Source organism: Mus musculus, chromosome 7, assembly GCF_000001635.26.
Source record: "Mus musculus strain C57BL/6J chromosome 7, GRCm38.p6 C57BL/6J".
In the NCBI taxonomy this organism is placed as follows: Eukaryota; Metazoa; Chordata; class Mammalia; order Rodentia; family Muridae; genus Mus; species Mus musculus.
The window spans coordinates 44,849,119-44,871,539 of record NC_000073.6 but is presented as its reverse complement, the minus strand read 5'-3'; the positions used below and the strand labels follow the sequence as shown (position 1 = coordinate 44,871,539).

Here is a 22,421-nt window from a genome sequence, read left to right as displayed (position 1 = left end):
GGTACATGCTTTTAATTCTAGCACTTGGGCAGGGGCAGGTGGCTGTGAGTTCAAGGCCAGCCTGGTCTACAGAGCAAGTTCTAGCCAGAACTACACAGACAAACTCTGTCATGAAAAACAAAAGAAACTGCTTGCCCTTGACAGTTGTGAAGTCCTGGCTTTGTTCTTCACCCTTTATCTCTGTCGCCCTGCAAAACCCTTTGGGCTCAGCTTCAAAATCAGTTGTTGCCACTGCTGCCATCAACTTCATTTGCAGCCAACCTGCTCCACTAGTGGGCTTTGGGCTCTGCCTGGATTCCTTACTGTTGTTGCTATGGAGACTTTTATGTAGACCAGGCTGGCTTCAATCTCATGAAGTTGGTGTGACCCTTTTCCCTTACCTTTTTTTTTTTTTTTTTTTTTGGTTGGTTGGTTTTTCGAGACAGGGTTTCTCTGTGTAGCCCTGGCTGTCCTGGAACTCACTCTGTAGACCAGGCTGGCTTCAAACTCAGAAATCCGCCTGTCTCTGCCTCCCGAGTGCTGGGATTAAAGGCGTGTGCCATCACGCCCGGCTTCCCGTACCTTTTAATTAATGCCTAGTGTCACTACTCAATCTCTATTATTATTGTTTATTAATTATGAGACAAGGCTGTCGTATTAAGTCAGTTGCCCAATCAGGTTTTGAGCTCACTTTGAAGTGCAAGCAGACTCTGAATTATGTGCACATGTGACACAGGACTTGTGTGGGGCTCAGGGAGCACTTTGTAAGGGTCTCTTTGCTCCTCCCACCATAGGGTTTAGGGAAATTGAACCCAGGTTGTCAGGCTTGGTGGCAGACAAGGACCAGGTGACCTCTCTTGCTGCTCACCTTCCAGTTTAGCTTTTTAAATCAATTATAAAACACGAGATTTTTAAAAAGCCAGCCTACTGCCAGGACATTTGCTCCAGGTGACAGGCATCATAGCTTGGGTGTGCTGTCAGGGGCCTGATATAATTTGGTTAAAGTAGTGTATGAATCAGCAAGGAAGAACAAAGTATAGTCCAAATAGGTTTTCTAGTTTAAAAGAAGGCAGGAGGGAACTTCTCGCATGCAAGAGGCTATAAATTCAAACCTCAGCACCCTATATATAGTTTAACAGCCACGTGTAGTAGTGCACACCCAATTAAAGGTGAAGACAGAAGGCTTAGGAGTTCGAGGTCAGCCTGGGTGCATAAGCTAACACTGCGTAAACACAACGCCACTTACATCGAGCGCAGATAATCTAAGGCTGGATAGTATCACAGGTTAAAAACAAACGGAAGCAAGAAATGCCACTGCACAGTCCTTTCAGATCAAGAACGTGATCTGGGTAAGGCAACTGCTAGAAGGCCCAAGCAACAGTGGGCAGACCCTGGACAAATGGGCCAGCAGCTATGCTGGTCACGCCCAGGCTGCGAGAGACCCGCTGGAAGTTGTAGTCTTTTAGCCACCTTGCCACGTCACCGCCTCCAAGAGGCAAGAACGCCTGGTTCCTACATCTACCCCTCAGTCTGGTGGTAGGTTCCGTCGCGCCACCCATTATCCTGTCTACCGCCTTCTGTCCCTCCAGCAGTGAGGACTTGGTATTGTCTCACCAGCTCGAACTCTTGTAGCACAGTTTCTCTCTTGTCATTTCCAAGTCTGAAACCCTCCCTCCCTGACCTTCTTGGTTTGCTCCAGCCACACCCCCTTACAGTCCTCCATCCCTGTTTGTCAGCGCTGGCTCCCCAGCTCCATAGTCTGTTGGTTAGCGCCGGCTCCTCCTCTCCCCGGCGTTGGTCCCGGCTCTCCCTCTTCTTCCACGTTGGTAGGCGCCAGCCCACCCCCCCCGCATCTCCCCCCAGCTTCGCGTTGGTTGGCGCCGGGCTCCCCTGTTCGCTGCAGTGGTTCGGCCGCGGCGACCCCTCAGCGGCGCGTCCCCCGCCGCGGTCCCGCTCCGCTTCTCCCCGAAGCCGCGCGCCCGCGCCTGTCGGTCGGCGGACCCGCAGCCCCCCGTGAGGCCCACGGCCTCCCACCCGCCATGGTCCGCCCGCGCCGTGCCCCGCACCGCTCCGGCGCCGGGGGCCCCCTCGGAGGTCGTGGCCGGCCACCGCGGCCCCTGGTCGTCCGCGCCGTGCGCTCACGTTCCTGGCCTGGCGGTCCTCGAGGCCCGCAGCCACCGCGGATCCGGGCTCGTTCGGCCCCTCCCATGGTGAGTCCCACGGCCTGTTTCCAGAGCCTTCCACGCACGCCCCGCCCCGCCACCCCTCCCCTGGCGGGCGCCTTTGTCCGCAGCGCCCACGGGCCTCCCGCGGGAGGGCGCACCCAGGGGTCCGGGATCAGTCCTTGATCGGCTCTGGGCGCTCCCCTTTGTTGCGCGGCGGGCTGGGCGGGGGGCGGGGTACGGAGGCGGGGCGGGTTCGAATTACTGCTGACTGCGCGGCCGGCTGCACACGCGCGCGGGGGGCGCCTGGGGTGCACGCTTGTTTTTCCAATTGCAAAGTTGGTCCTCGGCCTCCGGGTCTGGAAATGCGCGAAGCGGCCGGTGGAGGAGCCCGGCGCTTACACGCGCGCCCAGCTGTTGCTCGCGGGGGCGTTGTCCCCCGGGGCCAGATGGCGATTGTGGACAGTCCCTCTATTTGCATACCCGCCCGCCCCGCAGCTAGCCCAGACCTTAAGCCTTAAGATAAAGCTTAAGGTAAATATTCAGCTCTGTAAGTTCGTGGGGTTGTCACCTTTTTGTCCACTCAGTAAACGTGCGCGCACTTTCTAGAAACATTGAGATTTTCTTGGGGCAACAAAATTGCCCCCATTGTGATGGTGGACTCGTGGCCACACCTGCGCATGCTTGGCCAGCGGTAAGCTATTCCCTGGCGTGGTACTGACCACTTCAGACTTCTGACGACGTTGTTCTCCGAGGAGCTGAGGCGGGTCTGTCGCCTGGATCACCTGAGGAACGCAGACACACCCCTCGCTGTAGTACAGCCTAGGCTTGAAGTTTTCTCTTGGTGTTGGGAGCCCTTCCTGGGGTCCTCATATGTGTCCCTTTTCTACAAATGTGACTTGGCTCTGGCCATGCAGTGCGCAAACAGCAAATCAGGCATGCGTAAACACGAACTTGGCGCTTAGTGGGCTTCATGTTCCTAGTTTGTTTCCCTGCTGTTGTGGGCATACAGGTGTTTTTGGGTGCAGGCAAACACACAAGCCTCTTAATGGTTATCCCTCACCCCGCACTTGAATAGTTTTGGATTTTGTTTAGGTTCCTAAGTGTGTTTGCCTGATTTTCACCGACTGTGTGGTGGTGTACATGCTGACACTTGTAGTGTCTCACTGCACACCCAGCCCAGGCAGCCAGTGTGCGGATTTGCTGTAATCCTGAGGGCTTGGGTCTGCAGAACCATCAGGAAGGCCCCTCAGCAGTGAAGACCTAGGCTCTTCTGCTACTTAAGTCACCGGGAGAACTTTCTGGTTTGTCATCACACCGGGTATAAAGGACTCACGAGCTTTAGCAGAGAGCAGAGATGCGTTGGTGACAATCAGAAGGGTCTCTGGCCTGGAGTGTGTCTAGTCTGGTTAGAGACTGGCCCAGGAGACCGACTGGTCTTTTGGAAATGTTTTGGCCGGAAAAAGAGTTTAGTTTGCACCCTGGGGTGGAGGAGGGGACACGTGGCCATGTTTGGCACCACTGTTCAGCATGCATTCAGGTAAACGTTTTGGTTCAGGTAGACTCTAGCTTCCTTAGGATTCCCCCCTCCCCCGCCCCCCAATTGTCCTCCAGGGTGTTCTATTTACTTGGTTTCTGGTTGCTGCCACATTGCGGTCCTCAGTGAAGGCTATCCTTTGTGGGAGGCTCCTCTTAGGGGTGATGCTGCCCACAGTTTTCTGACAGATTGATCTGAAGGTCAAGCTTTGAGGTCTGGCCTGCTGGGGAAGGCGTCAGGACCGGAAGTGTGTGCCCAGGGACTTGAGTCTGGACCTGAGGGTGACCCCTCCAGGATGTGCGGAAACGCCTAACCTGGAATGACCTAGGAATTCTCCCCTCTGCTGCAGGAGGGTGCTCGAGTCTTTGGAGCCCTGGGGCCTATCGGGCCCTCTTCACCTGGGCTGACTCTTGGGGGCCTCGCAGTGAACGAGCACCGGCTCAGCAACAAACTGCTGGCCTGGAGTGGCGTGCTGGAGTGGCAGGAGGTGAGGCTGGCTGGGCCACCCAAATCTCTGAGTGGGTGGAAGGCATGGGGGGGAGGGGCCCGGGCACTTTGCTGAGTCTCCCCACCCGCCCACCCGCAGAAGCGTAGACCCTTCTCGGACTCCACAGCCAAGCTGAAACGCACCCTGCCCTGCCAGGCCTATGTGAACCAGGGCGAGAACCTGTGAGTGTGGGAGTGGGCAGAGCCTGGGGCGGCCTAGGATGCAGGGCATGGCTTCTGATGCACCCCCTACTGCAGGGAGACGGACCAGTGGCCCCAGAAGTTGATCATGCAGCTCATCCCACAGCAGCTGCTGGTGAGATTAGTGGGGCTCTGCCCCCCCCAAACCCTGGCCCCACCCATGTATCCCAAGTCCTGCCCCCAGAGCCAAACTTCCACCCCAGAATCTCCCCCACCCTTGCCTCACGGTGATCACTGGCTCCACTTGTCATCCACAGACCACACTGGGTCCCCTGTTCCGAAACTCTCAGCTGGCCCAGTTCCACTTCACCAACAGAGACTGTGACTCCCTCAAGGGCCTCTGCCGCATCATGGGCAATGGCTTCGTGAGTGGGAGTGGGGGACAGTGTGGGGGGGGGAACCTAGTTCTGTCCTGTAGTGGGAGGCTTCCCGTCCCTCTCCGAGTGGTCATTTCCAGGACGTTGGTGGGTGGGACTGTAATGGAATCAGCACACAAGCCTATGTGGTGGCCAGAGCGCATGCTGCCCTTGTGTCCTGCTGGGAAGTGGAACCCAGCAGGCTTTGCTTCTCAGGGCCCCATGTGTGGGGTGGTGGTGTCGTCTGGTAGCCAGCCTCTACTTCTGTGGAGCCAGTGTGAGGTCACTGGACTGCAGCAGGTGGCGGTATAGGGTGAGAGGAAGTCACCGGCCCATGCATGCAGACGACTGGACTCCAGGCTCAACCCCTGCTCTGCCTTGGGCTGGTCTACTCCTCCTACTTGGCAGCCTCCAAGGACTTGTCCCTTTTCTGGGCCCCACAGACGTAGCATGGCTGCAACCTCGTGCCAGCAGCAGCTCTTCCGGAGTAGTATCCCAGAGCTGGGCCCAGGGTCTGGAGAATCAGTCCAAAAGGCTGGCCTGCTAGGTAGAGGTGCTTCTGTATCCTGGCAGGACAGGCTAGCCTACAAATGCTGTCTTCCCACTGAAGAGGGCCTGGCACCTTAGCTACTGTTAGGTAGTCATAGCTGTCCCTATGTATGCTGTTGGAGTGTCTTACAGATGGGGAAACTGGGCTCCTAAGTGGCTTGCCTTGGGTGGCACAGCAGCCTGGCCTACCACCTACTCTTTAAAAATTTGAGGATTTTTTTTCTTTTTTAAATGGTATGTGTGTATCATGTGTGCCTGGTGCCGCAGAGCCCAGAAGAGGCTGTCAGATCCCATGGGATTGAATGCAAGGTTGTGAATTGCCATGTGGGTGGGTACCAAACCTTGGTCGTCCAAAGGGAGCAGCCAGTTCTCACTCCCAAGCCTTCTCTTCAGCCCTCTGGAGCTGCTCTAAGCCAGTAGCAGGGCTGGGGTTGGTAGAGAAGGAAGGGACACAGCCATACAGGGTCCTTGGCTCACACCTATCCCTGCCTTAGAAAGTCATCAGGTGCTTAGGTGGCCAAGAGCAGCTCACCTGCTCTGGGGCAAGCCTTGCTTGTGTTTTGGTGAGTCGGGGCCTCCCCAGGCAGTAAGATGTTGAGTGTGGAGGCCCAGGCCGCTGACCTGCAGCCCTGTCCCCCACAGGCAGGCTGCATGCTCTTCCCCCACATTTCTCCTTGCGAGGTGCGCGTGCTCATGCTCCTGTACTCGTCTAAGAAGAAGATCTTCATGGGCCTCATCCCCTACGACCAGAGCGGCTTCGTCAACGCCATACGACAGGTCATCACCACCCGCAAACAGGTGTGCCAGCTGAGGGTAGCCTGCTCCTGCTCCTACCCTTGGTAGACCCACTGCCTCCCACTGGTGTGGAATGTGGCATCAAGGCTGAGTTGGCGCCTGGGGAGGAGCTGTGACGAGGCAGTGCCATACCCAAATGGGCTCGAGGGAAACATAGCTTTATAGGCTTCAGAGGGGCAGAACTAGAGGGTGGGGCCTGGGTGTAGAGGCAGGGCAGGAGTGGGGTGGCAGGTTTGGCAAGAGGCCCAGAGTCTCTGGAGGGTCACAGTGTTGATGACATCTTTCTTAGAAACCTGTTACTTGCTTAGGCAGCTGTGGTCCTCTGTACCACCTGGGGGATGGGACTTGTCTCGGGCCACTTGAGAGCACAGAATGCAGGCAGGGAAGGTGGGGTTTGAAGTCATGGCTGCAGCTGGCTAGTGGGGAATTGTGAGTGAAAGCTGCTGACCGCATGGTGGTTTCCTGTCCATAGGCCGTGGGCCCCGGGGGTGTACACTCTGGACCTGTTCAGATTGTCAACAACAAATTCTTGGCATGGAGTGGTGTCATGGAGTGGCAGGAGGTGAGCTGCCGGGGGCTGTGTGGGCTGTTGGCCCTAAGCTGCCCTCCCCTGAAGTGCCTTCTCGCTCTGCCCCAAAGCCCAGGCCTGAGCCCAACAGCCGGTCCAAGAGGTGGCTGCCATCCCACGTCTATGTGAACCAAGGGGAGATCCTGTGAGTGCCGGGGTGCCGCCGGGTGGGCGCATTGGCAGTGCCGGCCCCCTGGGGGAGGACTGCTGACTGATGCCTGCTGTCTTGTGTGGCAGGAGAACAGACCAGTGGCCTCGGAGGCTCTTCATGCAGCTCATTCCGCAGCAGTTGCTGGTGAGGGGTCAGGGGATGCCAGGCTGGGGGTGGGCCAAAGACCCTGTGGTGGGCTGGTGCAGAGGGCTGCCTGGCTTCCCCAGCAAGCTAGGGTTCCATAAAGAAGCCCTTGGCCTTCCCCCAGACCACCCTCGTGCCACTGTTCCGGAATTCACGCCTGGTACAGTTCCACTTCACTAAGGACATGGAGACTCTGAAGAGCCTTTGCCGGATCATGGACAATGGCTTCGTGAGTGGAGGGCAGCAGCCAAGGAGACAGACTAATGCAGCTGCTTGTGGAAGCTGTGGTGGGGCCTCTGCCACACCTATGCAGCTAGGATGTCCTGTACCCTTATACCCCAGGGCCTCCTGTGTGTTTGCATGCACCATCCCACCCGGTCCTCATGCCCGGAGTATGGCCTCCACTGGAGAACTGAGGCAGCGGGCTTGTCAGTCCTTGGAGACACTTGCTGTACCAGATAGGCCCCAGTGGAGAGGGCCCTGCCCGAGAGGCAGACTACTAACCGACGCACAGTTCAGCTTGGCCCAGAATTCCCAGGGAACTTAGGAGGCCTGGAGCCCCCAAGATCTAGATCCACCAGCTCTGGGGCTTCAGTTTCCCTGTCAGTAGGTGAACCCAGAGCTGGAGGTAGTGAGGCACCTCAGGACCTTGGGGAGCCCATGGTTAGTGACGGTTAAACTGCAAGGGTCTGAGCCTTGTGGGTCTTGTCTCCAGTGTAAGGAAATGAGGCTTGTCCAGGGTGGGGCTCTGTGCCCGGCAGCCCGAGCTGGGATGCTGTGGACCTCGGGGCCAGCTGCCTGGGGTCCAGCTGTCCGCAGATGGGCTGGCCGGCTTGTGGCCGAGGGTGAGTGAGTATCCTGACTCGGGCCTGCTGTTAGGCGGGCTGCGTGCACTTCTCCTACAAGGCATCGTGTGAGGTGCGTGTGCTCATGCTCCTGTACTCCTCGGAGAAGAAGATCTTCATCGGCCTCATCCCGCACGACCAGAGCAACTTTGTCAACGGCATCCGTCGCGTCATCGCCAACCAGCAGCAGGTCCTGCAGCGAAGCCTGGAGCAGGAGCAGCAGCAGCGAGGGGTGAGGCCGGCTCCGCCATCGTCCCTCCCTCGCTGGGCCCTGCCTCTGGGTGCTCACTTCTGAAACCTCCCCTGGCTTCTTCCTCTGCAGATGGGTGGCTAGAGGATGCCTGGGCTGGGCGGGCCACAGTCCCAGACGAGGCCCCAGTGGAGACTGGTGAGCAGCACTGTGTCCGTGGGAAGCAGCAGGGTGGCCCTGGCCTGAGAGAGACCTGCTGCATGCGTCACTGCCTCCTGCTACCAATATCCCTGGGGAGGAATGGGTGCCAGGGCCACAGCTTAATACTGGGGAGTAGGGTGCAGTTTCACTAGTAGAAGCCACCCCTCCTCCTGCCTCCCAGGTCAGCTGCTTCTGAGCAGGGGCTCCTGGCGACTGTACCTGCCCAGCAACCTGGAGGACAGCGTCCTGAGGTCTCCCAAGGATGGTCCTTGCCCCTGTATGTTTCCCTAATAAAGCCTTTTAACCCACTTGCTGTCCCTCCCTGCTTGTGTCGTTAAGTTACACAGTGTGGGTTGACCCCCAACACAGCTGCTAAGTCTTGAAGTTCGGGGGATGTGTGATGTTAGACCATCTCTAAGTAGACGGAAAAGCAGGCTCATCAGGCTAGTTACCCACATGACAGCCTTTCTTTGACACATTATTATAATCTTCCTGTACCTGGTCAAATTTAACATCCCCAGACTCCAGTCTCGGGTCCAGTGTCCCACAACTGGGTTCTGAAACCTGGTGCTGGCTGGTGAGTCACACCACAAAATGGCTGTGGCTGCTCAAGCCCCCAGGCCAAGTATGCCAGATACACAAGAGCCCACTTGGAAGCCCAAGCTCAATGCAGGATGCCGTGGCACCTGTTTTGCCTCCCACAACCCCAGCAAGATGGCTGTGCACAGAGTGGCACCAGTGTTTATTGAGGGCTCAGCCCTCGGAAAACTGGCGGTACAGTCGCTGCAGTGCCGGGTCCAGATGCTCCTGTAACCGGAATGGAATCTCAAGGATCTCCAGGAAGCCTTCAGCCAGTGTGGGCGGCTCAAACTGCTTCCTGCGGGATGGGGGTGTGAGGCTCTGTACCCCACCTCCCCCACCCCCTCCAGAACCCCAGAACCCCCGAACCTGTAGCTAAACATGACCATGTCCGACACAGGTGCATGCGAAGGGTCGGTCATCTCACGAAACTGCAAAATGGCACAAAAGTCAGAGGGTGCAAGGCTTAGATGAGGGGAGGGCTAGGGTGGGATGGGGCCTGGAGAGTGGCTCACCCTGTTGTTGTGGCGTGCCTGCTCTATTGTAGCACAGAAGTTGAAACAGCGGCAGGGCACACCTGCATCTTTGGCACATTGGATGTACCTGTGGAGGCAAAACAGCTGTCACTGACGCCTAGTACACACAGTGCTCCCCTAGTACACGCAGTGCTCCCCTAGTACACGCAGTGCTCCCCTAGTACATGCAGTGCTCCCCTAGTACACGCAGTGTTCCCCTAGTACACGCAGTGCTCCCCTAGTACACGCAGTGCTCCCCTAGTACACGCAGTGCTCCCCTAGTACACACAGTGCTCCCCTAGTACACACAGTGCTCCCCTAGTATGTGCAGTGCTCCCCCAGTATACTCAGTACTCCCCTAGTACACGCAGTGCTCCCCTAGTACGTGCAGTGCTCCCCTAGTACGTGCAGTGCTCCCCTAGTACACGCAGTGTTCCCCTAGTACACTCAGTGCTCCCCTAGTACACGCAGTGTTCCCCTAGTACACGCAGTGCTTCCCGAGCCCACCATGAGTTTCCAGTACCTGGCCCGACTTGGGACATCTGGGTTGGTGTTGTCAATCACGACTCGCTTCCCCTGCCTCAGTGCCGCCTGGCATGAGCTCACACAGCGCTGCCACGAGCCCAGCGTGTCCTGTGGGACCCAGGGCAAATAACAAGTCAGTCTGGGGAGTTCCCATCCTTGAACGGTGGCGGGGAGGGGAGGTGCAGTCCCACTCACCCTGTTCACATGGACGTAGCCAGCTGACACTAGGTGCTCCTGGATGAAAGTGGACTTGCCGGCTGTGGGGGCAGTAGAGTCATCAGCTAGTGCCTAGGACCCAAGTGAGTGCCAGGGGGAGCCAGAGGTCAGGCTGTGGCATCTCACCCCCAGGGAATCCTACTGCGACCACCACCTCTGGGTTGGGGCTCAGGAGAGAGCTGGACTCTGGAAGGTAGAGGGGCCCAGCACTGGAGATAGTCCTCTGGCAGGGGAACAAAAAGGGGGCGTGAGACCAGGGAGCTCACAAGGGCCTCTCATCCCCTTCTCTTTTGGGCCTCACCGGGTCGAAAGCTGGAAGCTCAAAGCGGGCAGCCGGCCACTTAAGGAAAAACTCTTCCGGAGTGGCAAAGGGCAGGCCGACGTTAAGGGCGAACTGAGGAGGGAACGCAGGGGTTAGGTGGGTGCAGAGGTGCAGTGAGGGTGTCACACGGACAGGGCGGGGCACAGACACCAGGCTTACCAGGCGGTCTGCACAAGAGAAATCCTTTTTTTTCCTCCCCGGTGCCCAGTTGGCTAGGCGCCCTGCTGCATCTGTAAGGGAAGGGCAACCCTGTCCAACACTGAGCTCTGAGAGGGTTCCTGAACCCCTAGAAGCCTGCGCCTCTTACCTCCCACGAAGACACTGTCCTCTACCGAGATGGGGATGCCCTCGTTGGCCTACAGAGAGAGGCAGTGAGAAGTCCAGCCCACAGGATGGGACAGCAGAGGGGCTGGCTGGACCACACACCAGGGCATTGCTGCTGAGTGTCTCGCTTGCTCCCCCAGTTGCCTCCAGAGGGCGCACATCCTGCAGCAGCCCACACTGCCTGCTCTTCCAACTTGTGGCCCTAATCAAGGTGGGCCTTCCTGGATCTGTAAGCTCCTATCTGTGGGCCACTTCCTTCTCAGCCTGTTTCCCATGTCCCTGCTACCTACCAGACCCTCCCCCTTAGCCCTGAGCATCTCTGTTTACCTAACACTGCCTAGGACCTCACAGAGGCTGGACCTGGTTACCCCGTGCCCCCAGCACCTCTAGGCATTTCCAGTGGCCACCCGTGTGGTGAGGGGAAGGCTGGGACAGACAGTATAAAAGGCAGGAGGGCGCTCACCTGCTCCTGCAGATGGTCCCACATGCCACTCACTGGCTTTCGGTTTAGACCTGCATGTGTTGCCACCAGCACCTATGGAGGTAGCCAGGCCACAGTGTTCTTAGTGCCTGTCCCCTTGGGATCTCAGAGAACAGCTCCTGTCAGCATGATCCCAGCCAAGGCTTCCCCCCGCCCACCCCCGATGCATTGGCACGTTCTCTCTGGGTCTCTGTCCCATATAGTCCCTAAGTGTCCCTTCTGGCCGTACCTGAAATGGGACCCCTAACTTCTCCAATACAGCTTCCACCTTGCCCTTGAACACCTCTGCTGGCAGCTTGCCTCGCCCGATGCCCATTTGGTTGGTGAAGATTACCAACTGGGGACAGACAGGGACACACTGGAGCCCTGTCTCAACCCAGGCATGTGTATGCATGTGTCCGCGCACACACACACACACACTCACACACACGCGCACACACGCACACACAGGCTCCCACACCCACACACCTTGTAGCCTTCAGCAGCCAGCTCCTGGAGCTTCTTTGGAATCTCTGGGTACAGAATCCTAAGGTGGACGGGAAGTAGCAGGTGACTTGTGATCTAAAGAACTCTGGGCACCCAGCCCAGCCGCCTCCCATGTCCCACCTCACCTCCAGTCACTAGGGCTAGTGGGGAAGACCTTTCCAGAGCGGGTGGTGATGAGGGTCCCATCTAGGTCAAAGGCAGCCACCTGGTATCACCAACAGGGACAACAATACTGTCACCTCTGACCTTCCTTACAGGCTTACTGTCTTCCTTTTCAAGTCAAGGGTTTCTCTGTGTAGCCTTGGCTGTCTTGGAACTCACTCTACAGACCAGACTGGCTTTGAACTCACAGAGATCTGCCTCCCTCTGCCTCCCAGGTATAGGGACTGAAGGCGTGTACCTGGAGACACCAGCCTTTAAATACCAGTATTATCCTTCTGTGTCCTCTGCCCTCCACTTCCAGTTTGTTTGTTTTTTTTTTTTTAGTAGGAACCAGTGTCTCACAAATCCTTTTTCTCTGAGCATCTCCTTGGAGAACTAACAGCCCAGAAGGAGCAAAGGGCTTTGTTGGAAGAGTTGGAGAGATGGCTCAGTGGTTAGACTCAGTGGTTAGGAGCACACAAATGTCAGATGGCCCATAACTGCCTGTAACTACAGCTCCAGGGCACCCAATGCTCTGTGGCCTCTGCAGCCACCTGCATACAGTACACAGAAAATCATGCAGGCTCATATCAATTCTTTTTTTTTTTTTTTTTTGATTTTTGTTGTTGTTGTTTTTTTTTTCGAGACAGGGTTTCTCTTTATAGCCCTGGCTGTCCTGGAACTCACTTTGTAGACCAGGCTGGCCTCGAACTCAGAAATCCGCCTGCCTCTGCCTCCCGAGTGCCAGGTCATATCAATTCTTAAAAAAACAAACCTCACTGTTGGCTGAGTGGCCACAGGAAACTAGGCCGTGAATTTTCTGTGGCCTCATTTCAGAGTGATCCAAGAAAGGTCACCACTGATTACAGGGCCTGACCTGTACCCTGTACCTCAGTGGTGGCGGCACCACTGGGGTCTCAGTCTTCTCTGCACAGAACAGTTGAGGCTCAGGAACTTTGATAAGACTAGCTCAGGGCTGCACAGGAAACTTTACATTAACTGGCTAGCCTGGGTGGCAGCAGGGGTGGCGGCCTCACCTTGCCCTGGGGCTTCACCCCAGACGCTGTGAACACCAGTAACTTCTTTAAGCTCTCCCAGCCAAGAGAGGATTTCCGAACTCGCTTTTTCTGAGGCTCAGTATCCTCTCCCTCCTCCGGATCCCCAGGAGTGTCTGGTGGAGCATCTGGCTGGGATCCTGATGTGCTGAGCTCTTCCCAACGCAGGGTCAGGGGATATAGGCCATTAACCAGATAAAGGACATCCCCCAAGCTTAGAGAGCCAGACAGTCCTGGCTTCAACTCCTGGACCCCAACAGTTGACGGGTTAACACCCAGCTGCAGACAAAGGAGGAGCTAGGGTTGGCACCACCCCGCCCCACCAAATCCAATACCTTAGCTCCCAATCAATTTTTAATCTTCCCACCTATTCACTTCGTGTGGCCAGTCAGAACTTTGAAAGGTTAGTGGCTTCTAGTCTGGCACGGTGTTAAAGCGGAAAGCTGACCAGCCTTCTGAAGGGTTGTCATCTACCCGGCCCCTCTCCCAAGTCCTTGCTACCCGCTGCCAAGACACTGGTACCTGTTTCACTGCCACTGTCCGGCTTTCAGGGTCTGCAATCAGCTCCACTGAGGGTAAGGGGGTGGAGTCAGGGTTTACATCACGTACAGGGGCGTGGCCAACTACAGTCTACTACTAGGACTTAAGTAAGAGAGGCACTTTCTCCCTAGGACTTAAGTAAGAGAGGCACTTTCTCCCTTCCTTCCTCAATCCCCCAACACAGGTAGCCCAGGATAGCCTTGAACTCGCTACATACTAGCGGCTGGGCTTGAACTGATTCTCATGCCTCTACCACCCAATTCTCTGGATGACAGGGGTGTCTGCCCCCCCCCCCCCCCCCCGAGCCAGTTTATTCCTCAATAATAACAGGTACTTCGGAGTCCCTAGGATTGCTAGAGACACGGACTTGTCCAGAACAGGTATTTTTTTTATCTGTAGGGTCTGCTTTGTCCCATGAGATACATGGGGTAGACCGAGGTCTTGGGCATGGCTTGATGCATCACCGCCTGATGTAGCCTGCCCAGCGACCGTCTCTCTGTTGTCCTTCTCCCCTCCGGTGACAATCTCCCAGATCCTCTCTGTCCCTCCCATAATGCCTCGTCTTGCTTCTGGCTAGGCATAGGCTCCCCTGCTTCCTTCCAATCCCACTCTGCAGCAGTTCCATTCCCGTGCCCACCTTGGTTTCGGGAGCACTTCCGGTCCGTCACTTGGGTCAGGGGTCCCCGACCGAGGACCAGGGCTTGGCCATCCGACGGCAGGAATATAGGGGGCGGCCCACCGGTGGGGCTCTGCAGCCACAGGCGGCCCCGGGATCCAAGCTGTGACATCCTCGGATGCTGTGAAGGGGAACAGAATCACAGTGGAGCTTGCTCAGCAGCCGGCAACCCACCCGCCACCGGAAGTTCTGCTTTCCCAATGCGAGCCACACCGGAAATTCCGCCCCTTGCCCATGGGCGGGTTCGACGTTTCCCAAGCTACCACAACGGTTCCAATGCGCAGTGAGGATTGCATATAGGTAGAGTCACTTCTGAATTCATTCCAAAGCTCATCTATGCTATGGGAAAGACTGTTCGAAAATTTGGCTCCTCCCACGGCGCATGCGCAGTCCTGACTCGCTTGAGGCGCTCTGAGCCAGAGCGGATAGGGGTCACTCGCATCCATAGTCACTTGATCCCTACGCTAGAGTTACTTGTTTTTGTTTTGATTTTCTTGTATGTATGTATGTATGTATGTATGTATGTATGTATGTTTTAGTGAGACAGGTTCTCAGGATGTAGCCTTGTTAAAATTCTTTCCTAGGCATGGTGGCACATGAGTTTAATATTAATCCTAGTACTTGGGAGGCAGAGGCAGGCAGAGCCCAGCCTGGTCTACATAGTAAGATTCTGCCCCCACCGCAAAAATAAAATAAAGAGGAAGTTGCTCTCCTGGGGAAGACCTAAAAAATGCCTACCCTTCTCCAAAGGCCTGAAGTATATATAACCTGAAATATGATTCCACCACAGAGCATTCTGGGGAAGCCGACTATATTGGGCTTGCAGAGCATAGGTGGTGGTGGTTGTGTTGCTACCTGCAAAAAAACACACGGGGCAGTTTTCATCTAGCAGAAATGAAGCCTCATTTCATACTGCACAGACAGAGCCCTTCCCTTCCCTTCCCCCTCACCAGTATCCTCTAGCCCCTCCCCAAACCACAGGCAACTAGGGCAAAATTGCATATAGTTGCTTGTGAGGAACAGCTGGGTACTAAGGTCAGGGTCCCATGACCTTGCCTCCCCTTCTATGAGCGAAATCAAAAAGTCCGGCTGCAGTTATCTTTCAGCCCAGACAAGTTTTTTTTTTTTTTTTTTTTTTGGCGTGTATGTTAATCCACCATACACCCAAACTGGGCTCAAATTTCGGGATCTGTCTGTCTTCCAAATATTAGTATTAAAATAGAGCTCTACAGACAGGTTGGCAGCGCACGTCTTTCATTCTAAAACTGGGGAAGTGGAGGCAGAGGCAGGCAGATCTCAGTTTAGTGACAGCTTGGTCTTCAGAAGGGCTCCAGGACAACCAGGGCTACACAGAGAAACCCTATCTTGAAAAACACGCTCTAAAAGCTGGGGGGGGGGAGAGGAAGGAAGAAAATGCCATCACACTTGGCCATTGATGGGTTGTTTTACTTTTTGATACCAGGGGATTCACCTGCTCCTGTCTCCCAAGTGCTAGAATTAGAGGTGTGCGCCACTGCTCACGGTTTTTTTTGTTCTTTGAGGCATGGTCTCAAAAAGTCTAGACTGACGTGAACACCTGTGCCTCCTTAAACCCATCTCCCTGCTGATGGAATGACAGATGTGCGCCTTCATCATTCCTCTGCGTAGCAGCGGAAACAAACCAGCTTGTCCTTAGCATTTGAAGCGCATAGCATCACTATACACTCTTCCTTTGCTTCTATGATGCCGGTCCCTTTGCAATAAAGTGGGAAAATCGCTTCTAATTCTGGGACAAATACGCTAAAGCTCGGTATGATGGGGCAGATTGGAAATCCCAGCACAAAAACTGAAGAGAAAGGCTGGGCTACAAAGTGAAATCATCCCAAAAAGCAAAGTAACAAAAGGGAGGCAATCCATATTAATATTAATAGTGTGAAGGTGACAGTCCTCTAGCCCCTCTAGCCCCCTTTCTCATCTTTGGATGTTGGGAAATGGAGATTCCCTGGTTTGCCTTTCTACCGCTCCCACAGTTACGCCCCCAAGACTGGGTGTCGAACCCTGAACTTCATTTAATTGTCATGAACGCTTCATAGCATCACACTCACACACAACACGAACTCACTAGTCAGAGGTAAAACTTTAATCTCAGAGCGCCCCTCCCTACCCCCATCCCACTCTCCCGCACCCAAGTCTAGGGCCGGAAAGTGAGGCCCCCCTGGCCCCCCCACCTTGGGTGGGAGAGGGCCTTTTAAGGCACCTGTTAGGGTCGGGGGACAGGAAGCTGGTACTGTCCTGGGTACAGGACAAGTTTTGATGGACAGGCTGTCGTGCGGTGGAACCTATAGGGAGCGTCAGACCAGAGAGGGACCCAGACTGTCCCCTGGGGAACCGGGATACAATTGTCAGGACTCAGGCAAAGAAAACAACAAAAACAAAAACAATTGATTAACAGCCCTAGTAGTGTAAGAAATTAAAGGCCTCGGGCCAATTCTGGGTTAGGGAGGGCTTGGCCACACTCCCAGGAGGCCGGGACCAATCGGGTAGGGGAACTCTGGAAGGCTGGCGGGCAACTCTTCCCGACACTGGCTGAGCAGCGGCAGCTCCCGCAGCTGGGCTCCGCCCTGGGGCCGCGAGTCAAGGCTGTGCGGGCAAAGCTTCGTTTGCTAGGCAAGAAACAGAGTTGACCCTTGGAGCGTTTAGAACCGGCCCCGCCCAACCTGAGCCAGCCAATCCCGGAAAGAATTGTTCTCTTGCTGGGCCGAGAGGCAGTGGCCTCTCGCAGGCCAAGGCTTTCTGTTCGCTTAATATTTCCGCTTCAGCTTCTGGAAGTCGCTGGTATTGAGCCGCGGCCGCGGAAGATCCCCGAAGACCTGGGTGTCCTCAGCCTCCCGCAGCACCAGCGCGCGCATGCTGGCCGCTATTCGGTCTAGGTCGGGCGAGGAGGGCTGTAGAGAAGGAAACTGTCAGTGTGCAGGGCCCGCCTCCCGGAAGCCCGCCATTCCGGACTGTCTGTCCTGCAGGCTGCGAACCGGCACGTTCCGCATCCCACCTCCTTCTTCAACTCTACCACTGCTAAGAAGCAGGAGCCCAGTGCAAGGTGCCCGGTCCGGCCACGCTTCGGCCAAGACAGCAGGCATCCCACCTGAATCTAGGGGGTTGCCATATGTAGAGCAGCTATGAAGGCGCTGGCGCCCCGAGCGGGGTGTCATGTGATCACTCAGTGCCTTGTTGTCCCCTCTACTTTAGGGAGTTTTCTGTGAAGGGGGCGCCAGGTCAGGGCAGTCCAGCCAAAGACCACTGCTTTAACCCGGAGCTTCAGTTTCCCTGACTCCCTCCCAAACGACTTTGGATAGACGAGGGAGGGGCCTTTCTCCTAAACTACAGTGGGGCTCCTCTCGGCAGAACACTTGTCTCGTTCCCCCCCTCACCGGGCCATTCTCCTCATCTGACGATCGGGCTTCTGTCCTCTTCTCCTTGAAGGCCCACACTGGCACCGACACGGGCAGAGACTTGGCATACTGCTGGGTAGGCAGGGCTGTGGCCGGGGGCTGGGGACAGGCTGTGGGACCGGCGGGCGTCTCCTCGCTCAGGCTGCCGTCTATGATACAGGGAAGCTTCAGCTTCTGCCCCCCTACCCTCTGCCTGGCCTCCTAGGGCTTGGACAACCCAGGATCCTCACCGTCTGTGCTCTCCGGGTCTGACTCGCAGAAGGGGGGCAGGTCCTGGAGGGTGGCATCCTCATCCATCATGAAGAGACCTGAGGGGGAGACAGGCCCTGCAGTCGGCCCCCGGGTCTCAACACTTTTTCATTTGCCTCCCTGGTCACTGAGGGTCCCTCCCATTATCAGGTACTACCAGAGTCAAAATGGTGCTTGGGACATGGCCCAAAAATAACTCCCAAAGAAAGATGGTCTGGTGGGGACAAATAAAAGATCCCAATACCATGTCACTTCCCTGAGTTTGGTTTCAAAGATCTGATACCAGAACACCTGGGTATAGGGCCCATAGCCTTCATGGAAGGCAGGCTTCTTTAGGAAAGGCAAGGTGCCAGCCACAGGCAATGATGGCAAATGAGTAACTCCCATTCACTCCTCAAAGTCCTGTGGTGACAGTACTTTCTGGGAGAAGCATCCAACTTCCTTATTCTCCCCAAACAGCAGTCCCTAGACCCAGGTGCCCACAGTGGGATGGCATGGGGTATGGAAAATGCTGTCTTTGGCCTTAACATGCCAGGAGATGTGTACTTGTAACCATCTCCAGCCCTGGCCTCCGCAGCTGTAGCAATGTCCCACTCTTGGGAAACTTGTGTCTCCCTTGGCTGGGATGGCAGCCCCTACCCCTTTCCAGAAACACCCGCACTTCTCACCAGTTGCTTGGCCAGACAAGAAGCTCTCAAAGGCAATCTCCCAACCCTGGTGTGCTACATTTGCACAACATTATTGTGTTATTACTCCCATCAAGTGGTTGGCTCTTGTGTGAGGCTTGGAAGGAATGCAGCGCCAAGGACCCACAGAACACCCTGGACAAGTGTCCAGTTAACCAGCAACCCCACTGCAGTGCCAGCCCTATTAGCTCACCTCCATTATCGCTACCGCCCAGCCGCTCCCCAGATGTCTCTGTTTCAGTGGGCTCGTCCTCATCTTCCTCCTCATCCTCCCTGGCCAGGGCTGGCCGAGGTGGTGGACTAGGAGCAGGGCTGGGCGGCTGTGGTGCTGGTGGGGGACCAGGAGGTCGGGTGGCAGTGGCAGCCCTGTGCGCCTGTGCGATGTCGTGGAGGCAGCGTCGGGCCGCCTCTGCCAGGGCTCCGCGGCCATGGGCGGCATAGGCACAGGGTCCAGGGCGGGGCGGCGGCGGTGGCGCTGCAGTCAGTAATACCAGCTCTGTGCCAGTGCGGGCCTGAAAGCGCTCGGCGGCCCCCACGACGGCTTCCCACAGTTCCTCTGGCCGCCCAGACGCCATCCGAGCCCTGTGGGCCAGAGCAGGATAGAGGGGCTCAGGATGCCGCAACCATCACTCCTCATCCTGAGGGGCAACTACTGCAATGCAACTCCCCTCCACGGCACGCGGCCGTCCCAGCTGAGCTCCCCCAATTCCCACACCTGTCTCCCCTGGGATCTTTCCCAGTCCTAGCTTGCTTTCTGGCCCCATCCTGTTCCACACAGGAACTACCCAAAGCCTTCGAGTCTCCATCTGTTTTGGCTATGAACATTAGAGTCAAGTTGGTTTGTGGTTATTTAGTTTGGTTTCTTAATACTCTGGGAGCCAGGATCAAGTACTCAAGTTGGACCCAAACTCACTATGTGTATAAAGGTAACTTTGGAGTCCCGATTCTCATGCATCCAGTTCTTGAGTGCTCAAGTCACACATGCACACCACCACGCCTAGTTTGCTGGGGACCAAACCCCAGCTTGGTGAGTAAGTGCCTGCAAGCGCCAGCTGAACTGCGTAGGGTTTAATATACGGCTGGCACCGAACCTTTGCAACCGACTTCCCTCCACTACCGGAGTCCCTGCAACTGGAGATGGGAAGCACTGTATGCCCAGCCTAACGTAAGTCTTTGAAGACTTACACCAATTTCATGTGCACCTTTCCCATGGTGTGCAGCATGTTAATACACGTGTAACCAGGTATGGTGGCACACACCTGAAAGCATGGTACTCAGAGACTGAAGTAAGACTTTTACGGCTTTGAAGTTAGCCTGGGATACAGAGATCTGGTCTCAAAGAACAAAACAAAAACCACAGGTGACTTGCATGGCTTCTGCAGCACAGCAGCCTGGCCAGTGCTATGCCTTCCTCTTTCACGTGGTCCAGTAGGTCCTCTCCCCCTGCAGTGGAACTCTGCCTTCTAGAGTGACCAGGACCAGGTGGACCCCACACCCACATAACTGGTTCTCAGGTCACTGCCAACTTTCCAATCACTAGGTGAGGGAGATGCCGCCTTCTCTGGGATCATTCTTTCAGGAGAGAGATGAGCTCTGGACTGAAGGTGGGCACAGGAAGATGCAAGCTGCTCTGTGCCCAGAATCACAGCTTCAGCTTCTACATCTCCTCAGCCCCTGCCGTGCAGGGCTCTGTGGTGCTTGGAGAGCTTGTGACAGCTACTCTGCTGCCTGTCTCCCCATCAGACAGAACTGACGCACAAGGATCTGGAGTCCCACCATGATTTAGTGTGACCTTGGACCACTCACTGGCTCCCAGGCAGCTGAGAACTGAGAGGTGGTGAGCACCCCATCACTGGAGCAACTTAAGCCCGCCAGGACCACAGTGAAGAGAAATATGGATGCAGTTTGCAAGCTCCTGTCACTCACACTTTAAAAAGCCAGTCTGCACAGACTCCACACTGTTCTGCTGCCCCTGACTCACCAAAGTGGGAACGACTCATATGTTGGACCAGAAGATGATCACCGTTCCTAAGCAACCCCTCACTTCCTCCATGAATCAGCAATGGACACCCCACTTTACAGCCTGAAGCTCTGAATCCAGGCTCTTGACTGTTATACTGGCAGAGCTGACCACTGAGAAGAGCAGTCTGTGTCTAGAGCCTTCTCTGCCAATACTGCGCTCCACCCTGCCTACCTCATTAGACTGCATCCCCCCATCCCATCTTTCCATGGAGAGGGAGAAAGCTGCAGTGCTTTGACACTACTGTCTGCTGGGCCTCAAAGTCCTACCTACAGCTTTAAAAGGCGCCCAGCAACTCCTACACACACCTTCCACCTCTCCTAGCTAATAAAGGAGGCTGGAAGTTTAGGATTATGGCTAAGGGCAAGAAAGTGACTGATCCAAGATGACACAGCTTCGGTCCTCACTTTCGTGAGGGCAAAGAGTGGCAAGTCTCAGCCTCTTTGCACGAGATCTCGGGGGCAGCCACAGCAGCAGTGTCACCGAGTGAATGACTTGTGAAGGCGGCTGGAATGAGGGCAACTTACTCCAACCTCCTAGGCCTATGGCCTCCTATGAGGCAAGACTCTGGGGCAAACCAGGAAGGGGGAGCTGTCCAGCGGGAAGGTGCAGGCCTCCCAGGACAGTTGTGAAGAGAGATAGAAAAGAAAACGGCCGCAGCACGGGACACGGTGCGGGACGTCCAAGAAGGATCCTACCACCGAAGTGAGGCCGCCGACCAGGGCTACACCACGCCCGCAGCCCAGAGAGGCCCCTGCTCTAGGAACACAACAGGAAATCCCGCCCCCGGTGGGGATCGGGACCGGAAGTCCCGCCCGGGGCGCCCCCTCACCCACCCGCGACCCCCAGCACACACAGCCGTATGGACATGGTTCACCGCCAGCGTGAGGGTTCCAGCCCGTCGGCACCCCCGCAGTGAAGCTCGTCTACACTTCGTCGCGAGTCAGACACATGGGGTTGAGCGTGAGCTCTTTCAGCAGTCGGCCAGGAGTCGCAGGACGATCACTGCCCCCCTGACCTATGCAGTCCATACCCTTCCCACGGGGGCTCGCCCTCCCACTGCCCCTCAACCTCAGGAAGGCCAGACCCTCCCCAAACCCCAGCTCACAACGCCGCCTCCACTCACGTGCCCGTAGCCAGCATGGCCGGCCAGGCGCCGTCGCCGCCCTCAAAAGGCATGGCGGCTTCTTGCGTCATTTCCGTGTGGCTGCCCCTCCTCCATTGTGTACACTCCCCCTCCCTTATCCTGCATGCCTCAAATCAAAATAGCAACTAGAAGCTCCGTCGGCAAGCCGTGGGCAAGAGCGACAGCAAGGGTGCCCACGGATGGAAAATACGGCAAAAGACTTTTGCTACTGTTTCGAATTGCCCGCAACAACTATGACCGCATGCCCATGCTCACACAAGCGTAGGCAAGCGGCATGACTGCATGCCCATGCTCACACGCAAGCGGCATGACGTCCCTCGTTCGTATTCAACGTCTGCTCCCGTCCCGACGTGGCAGTTAGTATGGCTTCATATGCCTATAAAGCATATGGACACTTCCTTCCGTCCACACTAGACCCCCTCCTCTAGGCCCTCGCTCGTTCCCTTTAACACAAAGCTGGCAAAGATTCAATATGGCAGCGTTTCTTGCTTCGGTTTGCCCAGTTTCAAGATGGTGGTGCAGTCCTCTTTCCACGGTGACTCAGAAATTTGGGGCAGCTTCGTTTCCAGGAGCACTGACGGCTTCACCCTTTATCCCGAGCCCCTCAGCGCCTCTGGTGCCATACCGCTTCTCTCACCTTTTCCTCTCTCCGTTTCGCTTTTCCAGCACCCCGCCGTCGTGCCCCGCAAAGAGATGGTAGTGCCCCGCATTAACATGGCTTCCACCAAGCCGCTCTGGTTTGTCCTCGAGAAAAACGGCACAGTATTGGCTTCGATGCCAGTATAAAATATGGAGAGGGCCAAGGAGGCGTTCCCGAGCGATCACGAGTTGGGCTGCGAGCATGGGTCCTCCTACTTGTTTACTTCG

At 56.1% G+C, this 22,421-nt stretch overlaps 3 protein-coding genes and 1 non-coding gene across 33 annotated transcripts; 1 reads left to right on the top strand and 3 right to left on the bottom strand.

Moving 5' to 3' along the window:
* The first annotated feature begins 1,020 nt into the window (after positions 1 to 1,020).
* Ptov1 (prostate tumor over expressed gene 1) lies at positions 1,021 to 8,473 on the top strand. Of its 3 annotated transcripts, XR_391372.4 has the most exons (13): positions 1,703 to 2,189; positions 4,028 to 4,165; positions 4,265 to 4,347; positions 4,423 to 4,480; positions 4,623 to 4,730; positions 5,913 to 6,068; positions 6,538 to 6,627; positions 6,705 to 6,778; positions 6,871 to 6,928; positions 7,053 to 7,157; positions 7,808 to 8,005; positions 8,096 to 8,161; positions 8,346 to 8,473. XR_391372.4 is itself a non-coding variant. In NM_133949.2 (12 exons), the coding sequence occupies exons 1-12, from the start codon at positions 2,019 to 2,021 to the stop codon at positions 8,105 to 8,107; spliced, it is 1,251 nt and encodes a 416-aa protein (NP_598710.1). In that variant the 5' UTR covers positions 1,872 to 2,018; the 3' UTR covers positions 8,108 to 8,473. The 3 variants fall into 3 exon arrangements, 2 of the variants coding, with proteins under 2 accessions (XP_006541386.1, NP_598710.1); NM_133949.2 differs by having other exon boundaries at positions 1,872 to 2,189; positions 8,096 to 8,473; XM_006541323.4 differs by lacking the exons at positions 4,265 to 4,347; positions 4,423 to 4,480; positions 4,623 to 4,730; positions 5,913 to 6,068; positions 6,538 to 6,627 and having other exon boundaries at positions 1,021 to 2,189; positions 8,096 to 8,473.
* Positions 6,203 to 15,061, bottom strand: Pnkp (polynucleotide kinase 3'- phosphatase). 17 transcript variants are annotated; one of them, NM_001290764.1, is made up of 17 exons: positions 14,238 to 14,394; positions 13,986 to 14,145; positions 13,331 to 13,377; positions 12,791 to 13,087; positions 11,738 to 11,817; positions 11,595 to 11,652; positions 11,356 to 11,463; positions 11,109 to 11,180; positions 10,629 to 10,677; positions 10,481 to 10,551; positions 10,301 to 10,393; positions 10,126 to 10,222; positions 9,979 to 10,040; positions 9,782 to 9,891; positions 9,259 to 9,346; positions 9,113 to 9,174; positions 8,611 to 9,041 (listed from the first exon to the last, which is right to left on the bottom strand). In NM_001290764.1, exons 2-17 carry the CDS (start codon positions 14,134 to 14,136, stop codon positions 8,918 to 8,920), a joined length of 1,569 nt encoding a protein of 522 aa, NP_001277693.1. In that variant the 5' UTR covers positions 14,137 to 14,145; positions 14,238 to 14,394; the 3' UTR covers positions 8,611 to 8,917. The 17 variants fall into 17 exon arrangements, 16 of the variants coding, with proteins under 16 accessions (XP_006541104.1, XP_006541101.2, XP_006541102.2 ...); XM_006541042.4 differs by having other exon boundaries at positions 8,613 to 9,041; positions 14,288 to 14,410; XM_006541041.4 differs by having other exon boundaries at positions 6,203 to 9,174; positions 14,238 to 14,415.
* A 1,057-nt stretch (positions 15,062 to 16,118) lies between these two features.
* Positions 16,119 to 22,316, bottom strand: Akt1s1 (AKT1 substrate 1 (proline-rich)). 12 transcript variants are annotated; one of them, NM_001382484.1, is made up of 6 exons: positions 21,106 to 21,168; positions 19,647 to 19,716; positions 18,581 to 18,969; positions 17,683 to 17,760; positions 17,432 to 17,601; positions 16,122 to 16,948 (listed from the first exon to the last, which is right to left on the bottom strand). In NM_001382484.1, the coding sequence occupies exons 3-6, from the start codon at positions 18,960 to 18,962 to the stop codon at positions 16,805 to 16,807; spliced, it is 774 nt and encodes a 257-aa protein (NP_001369413.1). In that variant the 5' UTR covers positions 18,963 to 18,969; positions 19,647 to 19,716; positions 21,106 to 21,168; the 3' UTR covers positions 16,122 to 16,804. The 12 variants fall into 12 exon arrangements, with proteins under 12 accessions (NP_080546.1, NP_001277623.1, NP_001240849.1 ...); NM_026270.4 differs by lacking the exons at positions 19,647 to 19,716; positions 21,106 to 21,168 and adding an exon at positions 22,192 to 22,316 and having other exon boundaries at positions 16,119 to 16,948; NM_001290694.1 differs by lacking the exons at positions 19,647 to 19,716; positions 21,106 to 21,168 and adding an exon at positions 21,534 to 21,905 and having other exon boundaries at positions 16,119 to 16,948.
* Mir707 (microRNA 707) lies at positions 21,769 to 21,841 on the bottom strand. The gene has a single exon (NR_030488.1). It is a non-coding gene; the product is annotated as a microRNA 707 (primary transcript).
* Positions 22,317 to 22,421: the final 105 nt, after the last annotated feature.